The sequence below is a fragment of the Suricata suricatta genome, chromosome 8 (assembly GCF_006229205.1).
Source record: "Suricata suricatta isolate VVHF042 chromosome 8, meerkat_22Aug2017_6uvM2_HiC, whole genome shotgun sequence".
In the NCBI taxonomy this organism is placed as follows: Eukaryota; Metazoa; Chordata; class Mammalia; order Carnivora; family Herpestidae; genus Suricata; species Suricata suricatta.
The window spans coordinates 124,346,244-124,363,836 of record NC_043707.1 but is presented as its reverse complement, the minus strand read 5'-3'; the positions used below and the strand labels follow the sequence as shown (position 1 = coordinate 124,363,836).

Here is a 17,593-nt window from a genome sequence, read left to right as displayed (position 1 = left end):
TTCCATAAGTCAGAGACTGGGATTTGAATGAGACCACCCTTTCCTCTCCAACATCCCTTGCTTACTGGAGTTTTCTTCACTGAGGCCCACCCTAGAGGACCATGAACCCGGGACTGAGACCCGGGGGAGGAGGAGCTCAGCAGCTGCTGGAAGCTGGAGAAAGCTACGACACTCCTAAAGATGAGCTCCAAACGTCCTGCACCCAGATCCAGAGGGTCCCTTGTGTTGCCAGCCCTTGGTTGTCCACTGTGACCTGACTGCACCTGTTTCATGTTGTCCAGGGAGGCTTTCTCTACCCGGCCTGTCACCCCAGAGGCAGTGGGGGGATGGGACACCCAACCAGCCTCTGACCTCAGCCCATTTTTGTCTTCACCCTTCTTAGAGCTCAGCCCAAGGCTGGTAGTCAAAGGATGGGGTGGGTTCCGCAGCTGGGGTTTCTGACGTGCTGCAGGAGCCCTCCACGGCCTCCGTGAGGATGCCCCCAGGCTCTCGAGTCTCGGTGGCGTCTTGGGTCCTTGGAGAGCATGGACTTGGAGGGACTGAAGAAAGCTCACCTGGCCATGTAATGCCCTAGTGTCCCTGCTCTGACCTCAACCTTCTGGCGGCTCTCAGCCCAGTTGTCAGTAACATCATCCTCAACTTCTGATTTCCTCTCCTCTCCCCCTCCATCTCCTCCTCCCCCTCCTTCTTCCTCCTCCTCCTCTTCATCTTCAGGGCTGCTGTCCCAGCAAAAGGTCAGTGTGTGAAGAGAAACAGGGGGCTCCTCAGGGACCAGATTCAGCCCCGGTGATGAAACGCAGCTGGTCCAGGAGGGAAGGGCGTCTTTCACAGGATCTTCCAGGAAACTCAAGTCCTGGGAGAATTTGGGGAGTAGGAGAGGCTGCTGACCCCCCTCCCCTCCGGGCCCTCGGCCTGGCCCCTTCTTGGCTAAATAGCAAGAAGACCCGGGCTCATCCCAGGGAGAGGAGCCCTCAGTGCTGGCCCAGCTTCTGTCTGAAGCCTCCGTGGCCGAGGAGCGTTCGTCCTGGATGGGAGGAGTCCAGGTGCCCCCAGCCTCGGAGTGCCCTGGCGTCTGGTGGTCTTGCCCCAGGAAGGGCGGTGGTTCAATGTAGGGCTGGAAGCTGCCACTGTCGTCTGTGTCCTCCTCCTCGGCACTGTCCTTCTGTGATTCTGTCTGGACCGTGGCTGGGGCCCTCACACCAGGGCTCGGCCTGACCCTTCTGGTCAGCTCCTTCTGGGGACAGAGGATCAAGACATCGGGGGACTCAGGGCCACAGGGCTGAAAGGTTGCCACGGGGTGTCGGTGTCCAGTAAAGTCCTGATTTGGGAGAAAAGAAGAGAAAAGTCAGGCTTTCCTGAAGCCTGGGTTTCCCCTGGAAACAGACCCCGAGACAAAGATGCAAATGTAAACAGTTCTTTTGGGAAGCGATCCCCGGAAACTCTAGTAAGGGAGTAGGAGAACTCAGCGGGGCTGGGGAGCGCTGCAGGCAGAGCCTGTCATCACTGCCTTGGGCTCAGGGCACCATCGGGTGAGGGGCGGGGAGGGTGGCAGTGGCGCTAACTCCCTGGCACTAGCCACATGCACAGGCACAGTGGACACCAGAGGCCAGAGGCCGCCCCCGGGATGGGGGCGCTGTGGCTGCTGGAAACTGGCGACTTTCCACGTAACGGGCAGGCAGAGGGGTGGGGCAGGGCGCAGCCATGTCTAACACAGACGTTGGCGTCTGGTTGGGATTTCCCTGCAGGGACGTTGAAAACACCCCTGTGTGGCAAAGACACTCAGAATCCATTCTCAAAGCCACCCTGCCCTGAGTGTCCACCAGGCCCCGCCTATGGCCCAGCCACCCTCAGCAGGCCCTCGTTTGAACAAATTGGACCCATCTGTTTCTAGCTGGCCCCCAGCCTTAAGGGAGTGAGCCGGCAGACAAGGGAGGCGATCCCAGGGTCAGCCTAGGCAAGGCTCCCCCTTGGGTAAACTGGGAACGAAGTATTGGGACCCTTCTAAGATTTCCCCTTTTGGAACTACCCTCTCCCCTTCCCCCTTCTGGGCATGTCCCCTGAGTCCCAAAGCCGGTGGCTCTGCTCTCAGTGCCCGACAAATCCTTGGCAAAGATGATGTTATTTCACTACGGGGACCCAAGGCACTTCTCCCTCCCACGGATATTTACAATTTCAATTTGGTGCCAAAGGAATGAATTACTAATGGTGGAAATTTAGACACGAAGACAGGAGAGGTCCACAACACGGACCATCTCGATAGTCTGTGTGTCTGAGCTACATCTAAGTCCAGCCCCATTTCCTTATTCTTATGAACAACCCTCTCCTCCCACCCCCACCGTTGCATGTGCCCACATTTGCCGTACCAGGGCCCATGGCACCTCTGCCTGCGGAAACCAAGGGTTCTCCGTGAAACTCTTCCAGACCACATAGCCTATGGCGATGACCAACAGCAGTGGGAGCAGAAGCAGCAGCAACACCAGGAATACCCAGCTGGCTCCTAAGGAAGAAAGAATAAGAACTATGGAAACAATGACCATGGCTCCCATCTATCAGCTGCACACATACAGCGGGCTTCACGTACATTATCTCCCGTAACCCTCATAAGAATAAGCCAATCCTACAGACTATGGAAACCAAGACTCAGAGGGGTTATGTAAGCTACCCAAAGACACACAGCAGGTATGGGGAAGCTGGGATTTTCATTGAGGGGAGTCTAGCTCTAGACCCATTCTCTTCATCACCTTGATGAAGATGGTTATGTTCTGGGGATTGCGGGTGGGAGGATCCTCACTTCTGTATCACTTTGCACTCACCCGGGGCCTCCAGGAAGAAGCAGGTAGGCTCGGAGAACCCACTGTACTTAGGGTCACCAAAGGTGTAGATGGTTCTGGCACTGAGGCAGTGGTGTCCGCTGGCGGCTGGCTGCAGGGGTATCTGGACTGGCTGGCCCTGGGGGATGGCTGGAAATCGTGTCTGTTTGGAGAGACAACAGGGGTTCTGCTGTGGGGACTGGCTGTGCCACCGGGACAGGGTGGGGCCGGCAGGATCCTGCGGTGACCCCCGCATCTTCTTTCTCTGCATTGGAGTTGAAGCATTAAGTGCACAGTTCCCAACGTCATCTGGCTTCTTTTCCACTGAGTCTTGGCGTGAGATGGTCTGTGCTCCGAAGCAGCCCCGCACTCAAGGTCCCCCTTGTGCGCACGCCCCCTCCCCCAGGGCCTGCGGGTCCCCTCTTTGAAGGGCAGACTCCACAGGCTGCCTGCACTCGGAGCCTCACAGTGTATTTGGGGGTAGGGAGTATCATCCAGCCGCTACAGATCCGGCACCTCTAGGGCATCCCTGACCAGTCTGGTGGCCCCTGGGCACATGTGACTAGCACTTGAAGTGTGACTGGTCCCAACTGAGATACGCTCCAACTATAAAATACACACTGGCTTTCGAAACTAGGTGTGGGGCGCCTGGGGGGCTCAGTCAGTCTGACTTCAGGCTCAGGTCATGAGGTCACAGTTCGTGTTCGAGCCCCGCGTCGGGCTCTGTGCTGACAGCTCGGAGCCTGGAGCCTGCTTCCGATTCTGTGTCTCCCTCTCTCTCTACCCTGCCTCTGCTCATGCTCCATCTCCCTCTCTCTCTCTCAAAAATAAATAAACATAAAAAAAAATTCAATGACCAGGTGCAAAAAGAATGTAAAACATGCTAGCAGTTTTTATGTTATTTACACGTTGAAATGATAACATTTTATGGGATGAAATGAATTATTAAAATTAACTTGGTTTCTTAATTTAAAGAGGAACATTTGAAATGACACACATGGTTCACAATATATTTCCGTTTTTAATATTTAAAAAATTTATTTACTTATTTATTTTCTTTGAGAGAGAAGACACAAGTGAGCAAGGGGCATTGAGAGAGAGAGAGAGGGAGGGAGGGAGGGAGCTGAGACTTACCTGAAGCAGGGCTTGTACTCACCCGATGTGGGACTTGAACTCATGAACCATGAGATCACGACCTGAGCTGAAGTCGGATGCTTACCAACTGAGCCACCCAGGTACCCGTTCACATGATACTTCTATTGGACAGTGCTGGTCTAGAATGTTTGAGATGTTCTTGAAAAAAATTTTTTAAAATATTATTTATTTTTGAGAGACAGAGAGAGAGAGACAAATGCGAGCGGGGGGAGGGACAGAGAGAGAGGGCGACACAGAATCTGAAGCTGGCTCCAGGCTCTGAGCTGTCACACAAAGGCCGACCCGGGGCTCGAACTCATGAACCGTTAGATCAGGAGCTGGGCTGAAGTGGGACGCTTAACCCACGGAGTCACCAGGCGCCCCTACAATGTTTAAGATATTCTTCAAGGCAGGGACCGCATCAGAAGACAATCTATGTCCCCTGGGATCCAGAGTGCATATGCAGGGGGTCAGGAGTGTAAATGCTCGTTCAGCAAAAGAAAGAATAAAAACAGGGGACAGTAAACCACATGGGTCAAATGTGACCTGCTACCTTCTTCTGTACACAGCGTTTTCCTAGAAGCCAGCTATGCCTCTATTGTGACCTAGTGTTTATGACTGCCTCTGTGTGGTAGGCGCAGAGTTGACTAGCTTTGACTGACCCCGTGACTCTCAACATTGAAAACATCTGCTCTCTGGCTCTTTACAGGAAAAGCTTGCCGACCTCAATAAACACGTGCAGACAGGCGCACGTGCGTATACGAGAAACAAGTCTGAAGTTGGGTGTTTGAGGTGGCCTCTGGGTACTTTCCGTTTTCTTTCTAGAACGTATCTGTACTTTCTGATATGTTGGTAATGGGTCCAGTGGCTTGGCAAGCAGACCTCCTAGAGCCTATCATGCTTCAATCAGATATCATTGGAAGAAATGGATTTCATAATTTATATATTTATATAGGGTGGAAAAACTGTGCTGTTTCCACCTATAACGTGCAGGGGCAGGATGCCCTGTACTTGGCCTCTTAGGTGGAAAAGGGCAGGGGTGGGCTACAGGCCAAACATGCTGCACAGAGTCAGGGAGTGACTGCCAGGAGTGCAGCTATGCGGGGAAGGCTTCCTGGAGGAGGTGTGCAGAAAGTAGGAGGGAAGGTGGTAGGCGCTGGGGTTTGGTGGGGCTGTAGGGGAAGGGAGGGGTCCAGCCAGGGGGCAGGAAAGGGGCTTCATACTTTGTTTCTGGTTCCCTCCTTCCAGAAATCCACCTCGTACTTCAGATCCGGTGGCGGCATGCAGTGCGGCAGCTGGTACGTGGCATTGATGCTCAGGACCTCCTCCGTCCGGGTGACGACCAGCACAGGTGGGGCTGGCTCCACTGGCAGAAACAGAACAGGACCTGTGAGCATCCGTCTCCCTGTGTCCAGGCAGGCCTGCTCCCCTGCGCCCCACCTCCAGCCCAGAGAGCCCTCCTGGAGAGGGAAAAACGGCTCTGGGGTTGGCATCAAGAGCCTTAAAGCCATTTTACTGGAGCCTTGCAGTGACCTTGGGATAGGGCCCATTCCCATCTTACAGAAGGGCAAACTGAGGCTCAGAGAGGTGAAATGAGCAGGCCAAGCTCACAGCTAACCCGCCTTTCCTCATGCTGTCCCTGGCCCCTGGGCGCCTGTCACGTATCACTGGGCTGTCAGAACACTGCCCACTTGGTGCCACCCCACCACAGAGTAGCTGCAAATGACACATGCGTTGTCTCAGGTCTGCGGGTCAGAGTCCAGTGGACACTGATGACCTACGAAGCCTGGGCAGGGAGCTGGCTGGAAAGGGGATCTTGACCTCCAGGAGCTGGAAGAAATTAGGGGCAAATGAAATATGCAAACTACCAAAACTCAAGCGAGAAAATGACCGGGGCCACAGCCAAGGGCAGGAAAAGGCAGGGAGGGTCATCCTGGCGTGGGGCGCGCTGTGGGAAAGTCCGGAAACTTCAGGGAGAGGGAGGCAACACCAAAATCAATAATTCTTAAAAAAGCAACCTCCTCGCCGCATCTTTCCTTGTCATCTCTACTCCTGTCCATCCAACTGTTAGTTCACCCTTCGCTCTTCTAGCCTGTCTGCCCAGTCGCCTTCCCATCGATCCTTCCTTCCTGTTCCTTTATACTGTCTTCCTGCCTTCAGCCTCGCCAACCACCTGCCTTCCCGCCATCCACCCTCCCCATCCATCCATTCTTCTTCACTTCCTTTTTTTTATTAATTTTTTAATGTTCATTTTTGAGAGAGAGCGAGACAGCGTGAGCAGGGGAGGGTCAGAGAGAGAGGGAGACACAGAATGTGACACAGGCTCCAGGCTCTGAGCTGTCAGCACAGAGCCCAACGTGGGGCTCGAACCCACGAACGTAAGATCATGACCTGAGCTGAAGCCGGATGCTCAACTGACTGAGCCCCCCAGGCGCCCCTCTTCTTCACTTTCCATACATCTTTCCCCCCTCCCTCCCTCCCCCCTTCCTTCTTCCCTTGTCTCTGTCCTTCTGACCCTTCCCAGGCAGCCAGCCAGCCTTCTATCGAGCTTCTGTCTAGCCACCGACCCATCCATCTGCCTTTCCTTCCTGTCCTCCGCCTTCCCCATCCACACCTGCTTCCTTCCTTGTGAGGGTGTCTTTCCACGTGGCCTCCTTCCTTCCCCTCCTCCACCGGGTCCTCTGCACCCCCGCCCTGCTTCCTCTCTTCTTACCCATCCACCCTTCTCCCCTTTTTGTCTGTCCATCCAGCCAGCTTCTACCCAGGTCAGCTCTTCCTTTCTACTCTCCCTCCCCGCTTCATTCAAGCCCTTCCTCCTCTCTATCTGAGCCTTATTTTGCTCCCAAATATTCTGATAAGACTGGGCAGCAAGTTACAGAGCTCGGCTCTGTGAGGCCATTGTCTGAGCATTTCTCCTCTCCGCCTCACTACCCCCCACCTCGCTCCTGGTCGGCTCTAATACCATGTCCAAGATTAGAAAGACCCGGATTCACATCCATCTCCACCTCTTAATAGCTGTGTATCCTGGTAATTTCCTTAACTTTTGTGACTCATACTTGACTGATTGATTTTTTTAATGGGTCAATGAAAATGAACCCCACAGGTTCATCATTAGGATTGGAAATAAAATATACCGGGAAGAGAAAAGTGCTTTCTTCATGTTTATTATTTTTTTTTAACATTTATTTGTTTGTTTGTTTTTGAGAGATAGAACATGAGCAGGCAGAGAGAAAGAGGGAAACACAGGATCAGAAGCAGACTCCAGGCTCTGAGCTGTCAGCACAGAGCCCAACACGGAGCTGGAACCCATGAACTATAGGATTTTATGACCTGAGCTGAAGTTGGACACTTCACCAACTGAGCTCCCCCAGGGGCCCCAACACTGGTGATTTCTAAATGTGGTATACATACCTTCTTTCCCTCCCCCCTCCAAATTCTACACTGTGCAGCTGTTATTTTTGCAACAGAATTTTAAAAAATTGTTTCTTGAAGAGAATTTGAACATAAATAATAGAAATAAGTATACTCTAGGGGCGCCTGGGTGGCTCAGCTGGTTAAGCCTCCGACTTCAGCTCAGGTCAGATCTCACGTTCATGGGTTCGAGCCCCGCGTCAGGCTCTGTGCTGACAGCTAGCTCAGAGCCTGGAGCCTGCTTCCGGTTCTGTGTCTCCCTCTCTCTCTGCCCCTCCCCCTCTCATGCTCTGTCTTTCTCTGTATCAAAAATAAATAAAACATTAAAAATAATTAAAAAAAAAAGAAATAAGTATACTCTGGCAGAACTCCCCTAACACCCCGCCACCATGCCAGGCTGCCCCTGCTTTGGGGAAGTGGAGAGAGAGGCCGGGACAGCAGCTCCACTGAGTCAAGTTCCTGGACGGGGAGCCTCCCACCTGGTCCCCCAGCCCGAGACCTACCGTCAAAGAGGTAATCCAGGTACTCGGACTCCACCGGCGGGGACCTGGCGCCGGGAGAAACTGCCCACACACGCCCCTTGAACTTGTTGTACAGGTCCTGTTTCTCCAGGCACATCAGAGAACATGCCAGCTCTTTGGTTCCTGCACATTTTTTCACTTTCCGCCATCGTTTGGGGGTTGGAGCGCTGCGGGAGGAGACAGAGCGTGGGCTGCAGATTCAGCCTCTGGGGTGAGGGAGCTTGGGGAACACGGGCTCCCCTGTCCCTTCATCCGCCTGATGGTCCACCCGTCCGTCTGCCCTCTTAGCCAGTCATGGGCTGGGGACAGAATGAGAACAGTCCGGTTAGGGGCTCAGGCTCTGGAGAGGCATGTGGTGGGATCCTGGCCGCGTCCCTCCCTGGCTCCGGGGCCTCAACAGGCCAGCCTCCTCCTCCTCCTGGCCCCTGGGTGCTGCAGGGTGGCTGCCCTCACAAGTACCAGCAGCCTTGGGGGCCACCTGCTGTGTGCCAGGCATCGTGCTGGCTGCTGCGTGCCTGTCGGCAGGTCTATGTTCTGAGAACTCCTGCATCCAGAGAAGGGACCTGCACACTGGGCATTATTCTTGGGGAACTGGCAATGCCCAACAGGTCCTGCCCTCGGAGCGCACGCTCTGGGGGAAGTGGGTAAGAGACAACCATCCCATCACTGAGGTGAATCTGGGAGCAGGTAGGCGTAGTGATAAGGGGGGATGGCGTGGTGGGGGGCGGTGCTGGGAGCCACACTGGCCTTGCTGGATGACGTAGCACGGCTCCTGCCACAGGGGCGGAAGCTAGCATCTCCTTCTGTTAACTAATTGCTCATGTAAAGTTAAGCCTGTTGCTATTGATTAGGCCTCACAATGTTCCAAATCAGACCGATATTCCCCAGAAACCTCATGGGAGGAAGCATATTCCCGCCTCTCTGAAGAGGAAGTTAAACAAGGCACTGCAGATGTTTGTCGGAAAGGCTCTTCTACTGAGCTTCACAAACTTAAGACATGGAAATTAAGGGGGTTAAAGAACACAAAGATAATGTTTACCCTGGCCCAGAGACAGAAAGCCTAACTTAGGAATAAGAAACAAACAAGAGCCAGGCATAAGCTACTGCACATACATATGCTAATTTGGTGCCCATTGTGAGGATGGGTAAGAGTAGTTACAAGTTAAACTCCTATGCAAAGGCCGGCTCCTCTAGGGCGCCTTATGGCCTTACACCTTCAACATCAAAGAACAAGGTTGACAAAAGGTTTACTGACTAACCATCACGAATGTATTCTTCCTCTTGTGAGCCAAATAGAATGCCTCCCGGCCCTGTCTATGACTGAATTTTAGCATCATTGTTATAAAATGTGTTTGCTATCTTGCTTCTCACTGAAAACATCCTGCTATCTTCTTAGTTGTAAGATTTACTAGCGGTTCAAACAAATGTGTATGTTATCTGCTTTTCACTGAGAATATCCTGTTATCCTATGATGTGTAAGTTACCTCATTGTAATTAGAATAGTTCTGAAGAAATGCCTCTGTAAAACCTGTTTCTGCACCCTTTTCAAAGCATCTTTATCTCTGAGAATTATTTGTAAAAATTCCACCTTTTGATGTCATAAGTCTATAAATAAAGGCCCTAGACCTGGCTAGATAGGAGATACAGGAGATACAGGAGATACAAGAGATACTGGAGTTAATAAGGAGATACAGGAGATACGGGGATAATAAGGAGATAGGACAAGACGATGTCGGGCTGGACCAACTAAGAACTGCGTGAGCGTGCCTTCATTGCTCTCATCCGTGGCTATCCCTTCAGGGAGCCTTGGACCCGCGGGAGCGGGCCTCCAGCAGGGCGGGAAGGCTACTTTCCACAGGTGGCTCAGGAAAGGCCAGGAAGGTAAGATTGAGGCCGCAATGACAAGGGAGCCAGGTGAAGTCCTGGGGGAAGGAAGAGAAAAAGCAAAAGGCCTGCTCTGGGAAGGAGCTTGACCTGTCTAGAAGAAAGCAAGGAGGCCACATGGCTGAAGGCCAGCGGACAAGGGAGGGAGAGGTGTGGGCAGAGGGTGGGTGGGAAGAGCAGGCAGGGCCTTCCCGTCTTGCCAAGGAGCTTGGATTTTATTTCAAGAATGCTAGGAAGCCACTGGAAAGTTTTGAACAGGGAGGCTGAGGTGACCTAATTTCTGATCCACCAGCTGGGAGGCCACAGCTGCGGTCTAAGGGACAACAGAGGAGGGGTGGCAAGAATGGGCTGGACTGGGGTTATATTTTGGGGGTAAAGCTAATAGGACTTGCTCATGGACTGGACGTGGAACGTGAGGAAGGGAGAGGCCAGGGCGACTTCCGCGTTTGGGGACGAATGACCGGTGAGTAGAGGAGGCCAGATGGCGGCAGGCAAAGAGAACAGATTTTTGGAAAAAACTCTGTTTCGTTTCTTGGTGGAGCTGTAGTATATAAACATTAACAATAAAATAAAACCTGGTATAGTTATATTCAATTTTTTTATGTGTATTTATTTTTGAGAGAGAGAGAGAGACAAAGTGCAAGCTGGGGAGGGGCAGAGAGAGAGGGAGACACAGAATCTGAAGCAGGCTCCAGGCTCTGAGCTGTCAGCACAGAGCCTGACGCGGGGCTCGAACCCACGAACCACAAGATCATGATCTGAGATAAGTCAGACACTTAATGACTGAGCCCCCAGGCACCCTAGACTTCCGGTCTTTAAAAAGAGAAAAGACTACCAGGCCTCCTCTCACACAGACGAAAGGCCACATGAGAACACAGAGAGAAAATGACCATCTTCCACGGCCAAGGAGAGGCACTTCAGGAGAAAGCGAACCTGCTGACACCTTGACCTTGGACTTCCAGCCTCCAGAACTGAGAGAAAATAAATTTCTGTTGTTTAACCCACCCAGGCTGTGGTATTTTGTCATGGCAAGGCGGTTCTGAGGAGAGCCCAGATGGCAAAGGAGGAACGTCTTGCCAGAAACTGGGGGGAAGGCAATCCTTGTTAGAGAGTGGCAAAGACTTGGCTGAATTGTGTTTTGGTGTTTGGTGGGATATATAAGTTAAAGGTGATAAACTTAGATACGTAGCTGAGGAGGTTTTTTTTTTCTTTCCTTTTTTTTTTTTCAGAGAGTGTGAGCAAGGAAGGGGTGGGGGAGAGAGACAGAGACAGAGAGAATCTTAAGTAGGATCCATGCTCAGTGCAGAGCCCAACACGGGGTTCGATCCCACAACCTTGGGATCGTGACCTGAGCAGAAATGAAGGGTCAGACGCTCAACTGACTGAGCCACCCAGACGCCCCAGCTGAGGAGGTTTCTAAGCAAAGTGTTGATGATGTGACCTGACTGATCGATTTCTCCTTACTGCTTATGGTAAAAGGGGAGAGGGACAGGCACATAGGAAGGACTGGTAAGTAAAAACGAACCAGAACTAGAAAATTCTCAGCTGATGTATATGGCAAAAAACTAGAAAGTATGTTCTAGAAGGAACACAACAGGTGTGGCTGAAAAATCATTTCATAAGGAGATCATGGACGGGACTCATTGATTTAATCAGCCATCTTGGGGCGCCTGGGTGGCTCAGTCGGTTAAGCCTCCGACTTTGGCTCAGGTCAGATCTCATGTTCGTGGGTTCAAGCCCCGTGTCAGGCTCTGTGCTGACAGTTGGCTCAGAGCCTGGAGCCTGCTTCCTGTTCTGTGTCTCCTTCTCTCTCTGCCCCTCCCCCTCTCATGATCTGTCTCTTTCTGTATCAAAAATAAATTTAAAAACATTAAAAAAAATAATCAGCCATCTCAGCAGAAGCCAGGAACCAGTGGACTTACAGCTATCTATCTCTTTACCCATTCACCCTCACTGCAAAGGTCTAAAGTAGTGATCAGCACAGTTGTCACACAATTGTGTCCTTTAAAACCATTTGCTACTAAATGGACAAACGGCTGATTCTGGTTTTAGGTCTGGAATTGTGCAAATGGGCCTGGGACATGTCGTTATAACAGCAGGAAAGAAATCAAAACTACTAGATTTTACAAATTAAAAGGACTCAGGAGCTGGGGCACCTGGGTGGTTCAGTCGGTTGAGCATCTGATTTCGGCTCAGGTCATGATCTCACAGTTTGTGGGTTCAAGCCCCGCATTGGGCTCTGTGCTGACAGCTCAGAACCTGGAGCCTGCTTCGGTTTCTGTGTCTCCCTCTCTCTCTGCCCCTCCCCTACTTGTGCTCTGGCTCTCTCTCAAAAATAAATACACATGAGAAAAAAAAAAGACTCAGGAGCCAACATGAAAAGATTTTGGCTGGCCAGAGATGGGTTGATTCAAGTTTTAATGAGTAGACAAGTTGCAATGAATTAAAACCATCAGATATGTTTAAGTACTTGAGTTCATAATGATAATTTAAAAAAACCAAATTGTTCATCTTTGGGATAAGACAGGGAACTACTTCATGATCTTGAAAACTTCGGAAAAAAAAATGAAGCATTTGTCCCGTCTTGCCCATCTGAAGAGCACCACTGAATATCAAATACTACAGGAGAGGAAGGATCTCCTTGTAAAATAATTCCAACTAATAAATGAAAAAATAATACAATCAGAATACCGTCATTTTAAAACCCTCATAGGTGCCGAACAGAGTGGGGCAGAGGAAGCGTGCTGGGCCCATAAAACCCTCATAGGTGTTTAAAAAGGGAAGGAAAAGGTCATAAAGTCTAGAGGGTGGACTTTCAGCTCTAATCGGTTTATTCTGGCTCCTCTACTCCCAGATACGTGACTTTCAGTGAAATATACTCTTGCGGAGGGGCGTGGCTGCTCCCTCCTCCCAGGGCTGTGTGTGAATAATGACATTTCTTGTACACACATAGTGCCTGACACGCAGGAAGCACGCAGCACCTGTTAGGAGTCTTCTGCCTCCTGATACATTTCTGTATAGTTCTTTTCTTTTTTTAAGTTTATTTACTTATTTTGAGAGAGGGGAGAGGCAGAGAAAGGGGGACAGAGAGGATATCACGCAGGCTCTGCGCTGCCAGCTCAGGAGTCCAATGCAGGGCTCGAACTCACAAACCTGAGCCGAACTCATGCCCTGAGCTGAAACCAGGAGTCGAATGCTTAACCAACTGAGCCACCCAGCCCCCCCCCCCCGTGCAGGGCTTTCTTTTGAAAGCTTGCTGGTCCTGTGCCCTTTTCGAAGGCAGGTCCCCATCGCTCATGTCTGGATGCTACAGAAGGAGGGACCATGACGGAACAGGAAGTGCACAAGCTTTGGAGTCAGACAGACTGGGCTTTTTCCTCCAGCTCCATCCTTGATTTCCTTGGGTAAATCATGGCACCTCTCTGAGCCCAGGTTCCTTGCCTTTAAAATGGGGGGCAGTGCAGTGCCTGCCTGGTGATCCGTGGAGCAAGAAGTGAACTATTTGTGCAAGACCTTAGCACTCAGCCTGGTGCAGGCGGGTCCTACGTCCATGGCACTTACCTCCCCTTCCTGCTTCCTCCTCCTCACCGAGCCTAGGAGTCCTCTTGACTATTTGCTTTTATTATCCTACCCTCCTACGAAAGAGCTTCAGGTGATTCCTATCTATATGCAAAGATGGTAAATCTGCCTCCACTTTCAGATTCCTCTGGGTCAGCAGTGGCTGCCTGGGCCACCAGTCGCGTAGGACAAGTCTCCGTAGGCGGAAGGTGGTCGAGCGACGCCTGACACAGGCTCTGCGGGAGATACCGCTGCCCTCCCTGGACAGCGGCACGACTCCAAGCACCGCCTCCAGGCCCTGGAGAATTCTACCACTGGACCCTCGGAGCTCTCCTCAAGCCCTGTTCTGAGTCCTATCAAAGACCGCCCCACCCCCCGCAGGCCCATGGCCTGTGCCCTGTGCTCCAGTCCACCTCATTCCCACCGCCTGACCTTTATCTCCTTCTCTCCAGATACCTGCCCCACCCTATCTCCCCGGGGACACAGGGAACCAGGCGGCTGAGCACACCGAGCAGTAGTCCCACACAAGCCCCTCTGGCCTCTGCCCACCTCCTCGGCGCCCCCAAACACCAGACTGGAGGCTCCCCTCTACCTTTGATAGGCCACAAAGTAGGTCACATTCTGGGAGTAGCCAGGCCCTGGGAGCCATGTCAGGTACACACTGAAGTTCCGAGAGAGCAGCGTCACGTTCTGGGGAGGGGCCAGGTGGGGCCTCCCTGTGGGAGAGAGAGAGAGAGAGAGGTCCTGAAGCCCGGAGCTCCTGGCTGCTCTTGACATGGGCCATTTGGAGCTGAAGGGTGGCTTGCTGGGCTGTCAGGCTCTGGCTGAGTTTGAGAACCAGGAGGCATCTGGGGTAGCTCAAGCACAGGGGACATGATGGAGGCTGGGAACCCAGGGTCAGGACTCCACTCACGGCCTTGCCACTGACTGACTGTACTGCGGCCCCTCCTCCTCCCTAGGCCTCAATGGATCATCTGTGCCGCGACAGGGAGCTCCTGCCCCGCCCTGGCACATGAGGGCTTCGGAGGCACACCACTGGACAGGAACCGTCTGCTGGAGCTCCTGGACGCCAGGAGGGAACCGCCCTGAGGGTCTCGGGAACAGGGGCTCAGCTCTGTTCTCAGCCATGTCCCCAGAGCCTGCCTACAATGGTCCCTGGCTCAGAGTAGCTGCAGAATAAATATTTGCTGCATGAGTGAATATTGGGATAATTTGGATTATTCCAAAGGCCCCCCAACTGGTCTCCCTGCTTTCAATCCCCACAGAGCAGCAAGGGTTAAAATGAAAGTCAGATCCTGTGGTTCTTCTGCTTTCAACTCTCTACTGGCTTTCACTTCATTCAAGGTTAAATCCAAAGTCTTTATAATCCTCCACAAGACCTACCTAATCCCACCCACTGCTCTCCCTGTGCTCCCTGCTCTCCAGCCACGCTGGCCTTTCTGCTGTTTCTAGAGCATGCCAGGCACGCTCCTCCTCCAGGCCTTTCTGCAAGCTGTCCCCTCTGCCTGGACTGCTCACCCTTGGATCTCTAGCAGGCTCGCTCCTTTGCTTCCTTCCCATCTCTGCTCAGATGCCAGTGTTTCAGTGGCACTTTCCCTGACCACCCTTCACTGGCTTCTCCTTCTCCTCCTCGGTGCCCCTTCCTCGCAGCTAACCCTCATCTTCTGAAATATACACCTGATGACACCACTCCCCAGTTCTACGTCCTTCCCTTGCCCTTAGAATAATGTCCATGCTCATACTGAGGTACATGACGGGCCATCTTGTCGACCTTCTCCCGTCTAGCTCCCTAGAGGGCTCACCAGGCTGCAGCCAATCTTGTTTCTTGTCCTTCTCAAACTACTGCATTCTCTTGGGTCCCTCTGAACCCAGGAGTCTTTGACTGTGTTCACCTTCTATTTTTTTCCCCACCATCTAATCCTTTAAAGACTTGATTCAAAAGTCACTTCCCTCAGGGAATCTTCCCTGACATTTCTAAGAAATGGTAGTGATGATGATGATGGTGATGGTGATGATGGTGATGATGATAGCAGCTAATGTGTTTTGTGTCCTAACTATGTGCCAGGAACTATGTGACGTATGTTAGTTGCATTTTCTTCCAACCCTCTGCATGTCCCTAGGATGTAGCTGCTAACTTCGGCCATCACATTACAGATGAGGAAACAGGTCTTCTCAGGTGACAAGTTGTAGAATCGGAATTCACATCCAGGCCCAGCCAACTCCAAATTCTGTGCTCCTGATCACACTTTCTCCTCTAGGTTCTCATGGGGCCTGTTCAGCTTTATTCTTTCCACCTCTGTGGACCACTATTGATTGGCCAGTGACATCCGTGCTAGGAGTCTCAAGGAGGAAGACAATTCCATTCCTGCCCTTCAGAAGCTCATGGTCCCAGGGAGAATCCAGCGCCCTGAAGTGTCACACGGGCCCTGATGGAAATCCGTACAGGTTACAGAATGGCATCGGGGTGCAGGGTGGTTGTACTGATGGCTCTCGGCATGGCTCCCTGCTCCTGGTCTTTTAACCAAATGTGGGTGCCTGCTTCTGCCTCATCCTGTGATCTTTGGTAGGAACTGTGTCACTGGGGTACATATCTTTGTTCCCAGCTTTCTAGCAGGTGACCAGCAGAAGCCAAAGTCTATCTGCAATTAGCTCATAAGGCATCTTGTGGGCAGGACAGGTCTGAAGTCTGAACTTGGCCCCAGTGGAGAAATAGCAACTAGAAGCGTTACCTTACTTACTGAGCCTTCAGAGGGTAGGAGGCACTGGTTTGGCACTTTGTACACAAAGCCTCATCCAATCCCCAGGACAAACCACCCTGCGGGGCAGATGTCATTCTTATTCCGTGGAGGGGCACTAGACTCTAGACTCACAGACGGGCCGTAAGTAATATGCCTGGGGCCACACAGCCAGTTTGTGTGGGAGCCAGGATCTGAACCTGGAGCTAGCTGATCCTCACCCTAAACCATCGCACACCACAGTTTGTATTGGGTACATTAAATATTCCTCAGGGAAAAGTAGAGCCAGGTCCAGACAGGAAAACTATTGAGTTGGGGGACAGAGGACCCCCACCCCTCAACATACACACAGGTGCACTGTCCCTTACCAGTTGCAACAGCGGTCACTGAGGCAGAGTGCCAGGGGCTGGGGCATCCCTGGGCTGACCTAGGTGGATGGACGGTCCTTCTCTAGCCACCCACCCCACGGCCAAAGCTGGCCATGCTTGCTTCAGCCTTAGTCTTCTCTTCTATGTGTCTTAGCTCTGCAATCCTTCTTGGGCAAGTCCGCTAATTGCTCTGAGCCTCAGTGCCCCCATCTGAAAAGGGAGAAAATAGAACCTACCTCATAGGAGGGTTGGGTTGTTTTGCTTAAACAGGGTAGTGTGCCCAACACAAGGAAGTATTAGTATTAGATTATTAGTATTAGATTATGCTCAAGGGCCCTTCTTGGTCTTAAATTATTAGCCTAAGATGAGGAAGTCTACGACTGGGGGCAATATTGGGACCTTCTCCTGATTGCTTGGGGCTTGGTGGTTGGGTCCTATCCTGGGGAATTTTGTTTCCTGCCACCTTATTTACCAGCGGGAGCTCAGGGAAAAAAGATGGCTTTAGTTAGAGTAACAGCAGCGCATGAACTAAGCCAGAGCTCCCTCCCCTCAGGTCTGGGTGGATCTTCTGAAACTGCCCAGGAGGAAGGGATGGGGACTCCGGGGGAGGGCAGGACACTCCCGTCTGACTTCCCCGGGTCGCGCGGATCTCGTGTCCTGTGAGAGCAGAGGACAGTGCTTTCAGGGAACCTTAAACAGCCCTTTAGAAATCAACGAGTCTGCGTTTTTCAAACTGCCACTGTCTTTTTCTGTTCACCTGGAGCTGAACAGGCATTAAGAATCTGGATCTGTTTCCTCCCGGAAAGGAATTTCAGACTCGTGTCTGTTGAGGTCCAAGCCAAGTTTAGAAGAAATAGGGTGGTAGGTGGGTGGGCAGGGCCGATCTGCCTCCGGTCCGCCGGCTGCCGGCAGGCTGAAGCCACATCCCTCCTTCCGGGAGCTCCACCGCCCCCCGGGGGCCCCGCAGCCCCCTGCCCTTACCTCGAGTGGACTGCAGCAGGCACAGGAGCAGGGGGACCCACCGGCCGAGTCCCGCCAGGCCGGCTCCCGCGCCGCCCGCCGGGCGCGCCCAGGTCCCCCCGGCAGCCCCGCGGCCACCGGGCCGGCAGGTGGTTGGGACAAGCAGCCAATGGGCGGCCGAGCCGCAGGCCCCGCCCCCGCTGGCCGGGACC

General features: G+C 52.5%; 1 protein-coding gene across 1 annotated transcript in view; it reads right to left on the bottom strand.

Moving 5' to 3' along the window:
- Nucleotides 1–17,593, bottom strand: part of IFNLR1 (interferon lambda receptor 1) — a 36,719-nt gene continuing 19,126 nt past the window's right edge. Inside the window, exons 3-9 of the mRNA XM_029945874.1 lie at nt 17,403–17,581; nt 13,911–14,034; nt 7,859–8,043; nt 5,168–5,310; nt 2,814–2,973; nt 2,364–2,497; nt 1–1,318 (exon numbers count right to left, since the gene is read on the bottom strand). Of these exons, the coding sequence (XP_029801734.1) occupies nt 551–1,318; nt 2,364–2,497; nt 2,814–2,973; nt 5,168–5,310; nt 7,859–8,043; nt 13,911–14,034; nt 17,403–17,581 (1,693 nt within the window). The 3' untranslated portion in view covers nt 1–550. The remainder of the gene's footprint in view (nt 1,319–2,363; nt 2,498–2,813; nt 2,974–5,167; nt 5,311–7,858; nt 8,044–13,910; nt 14,035–17,402; nt 17,582–17,593) is intronic.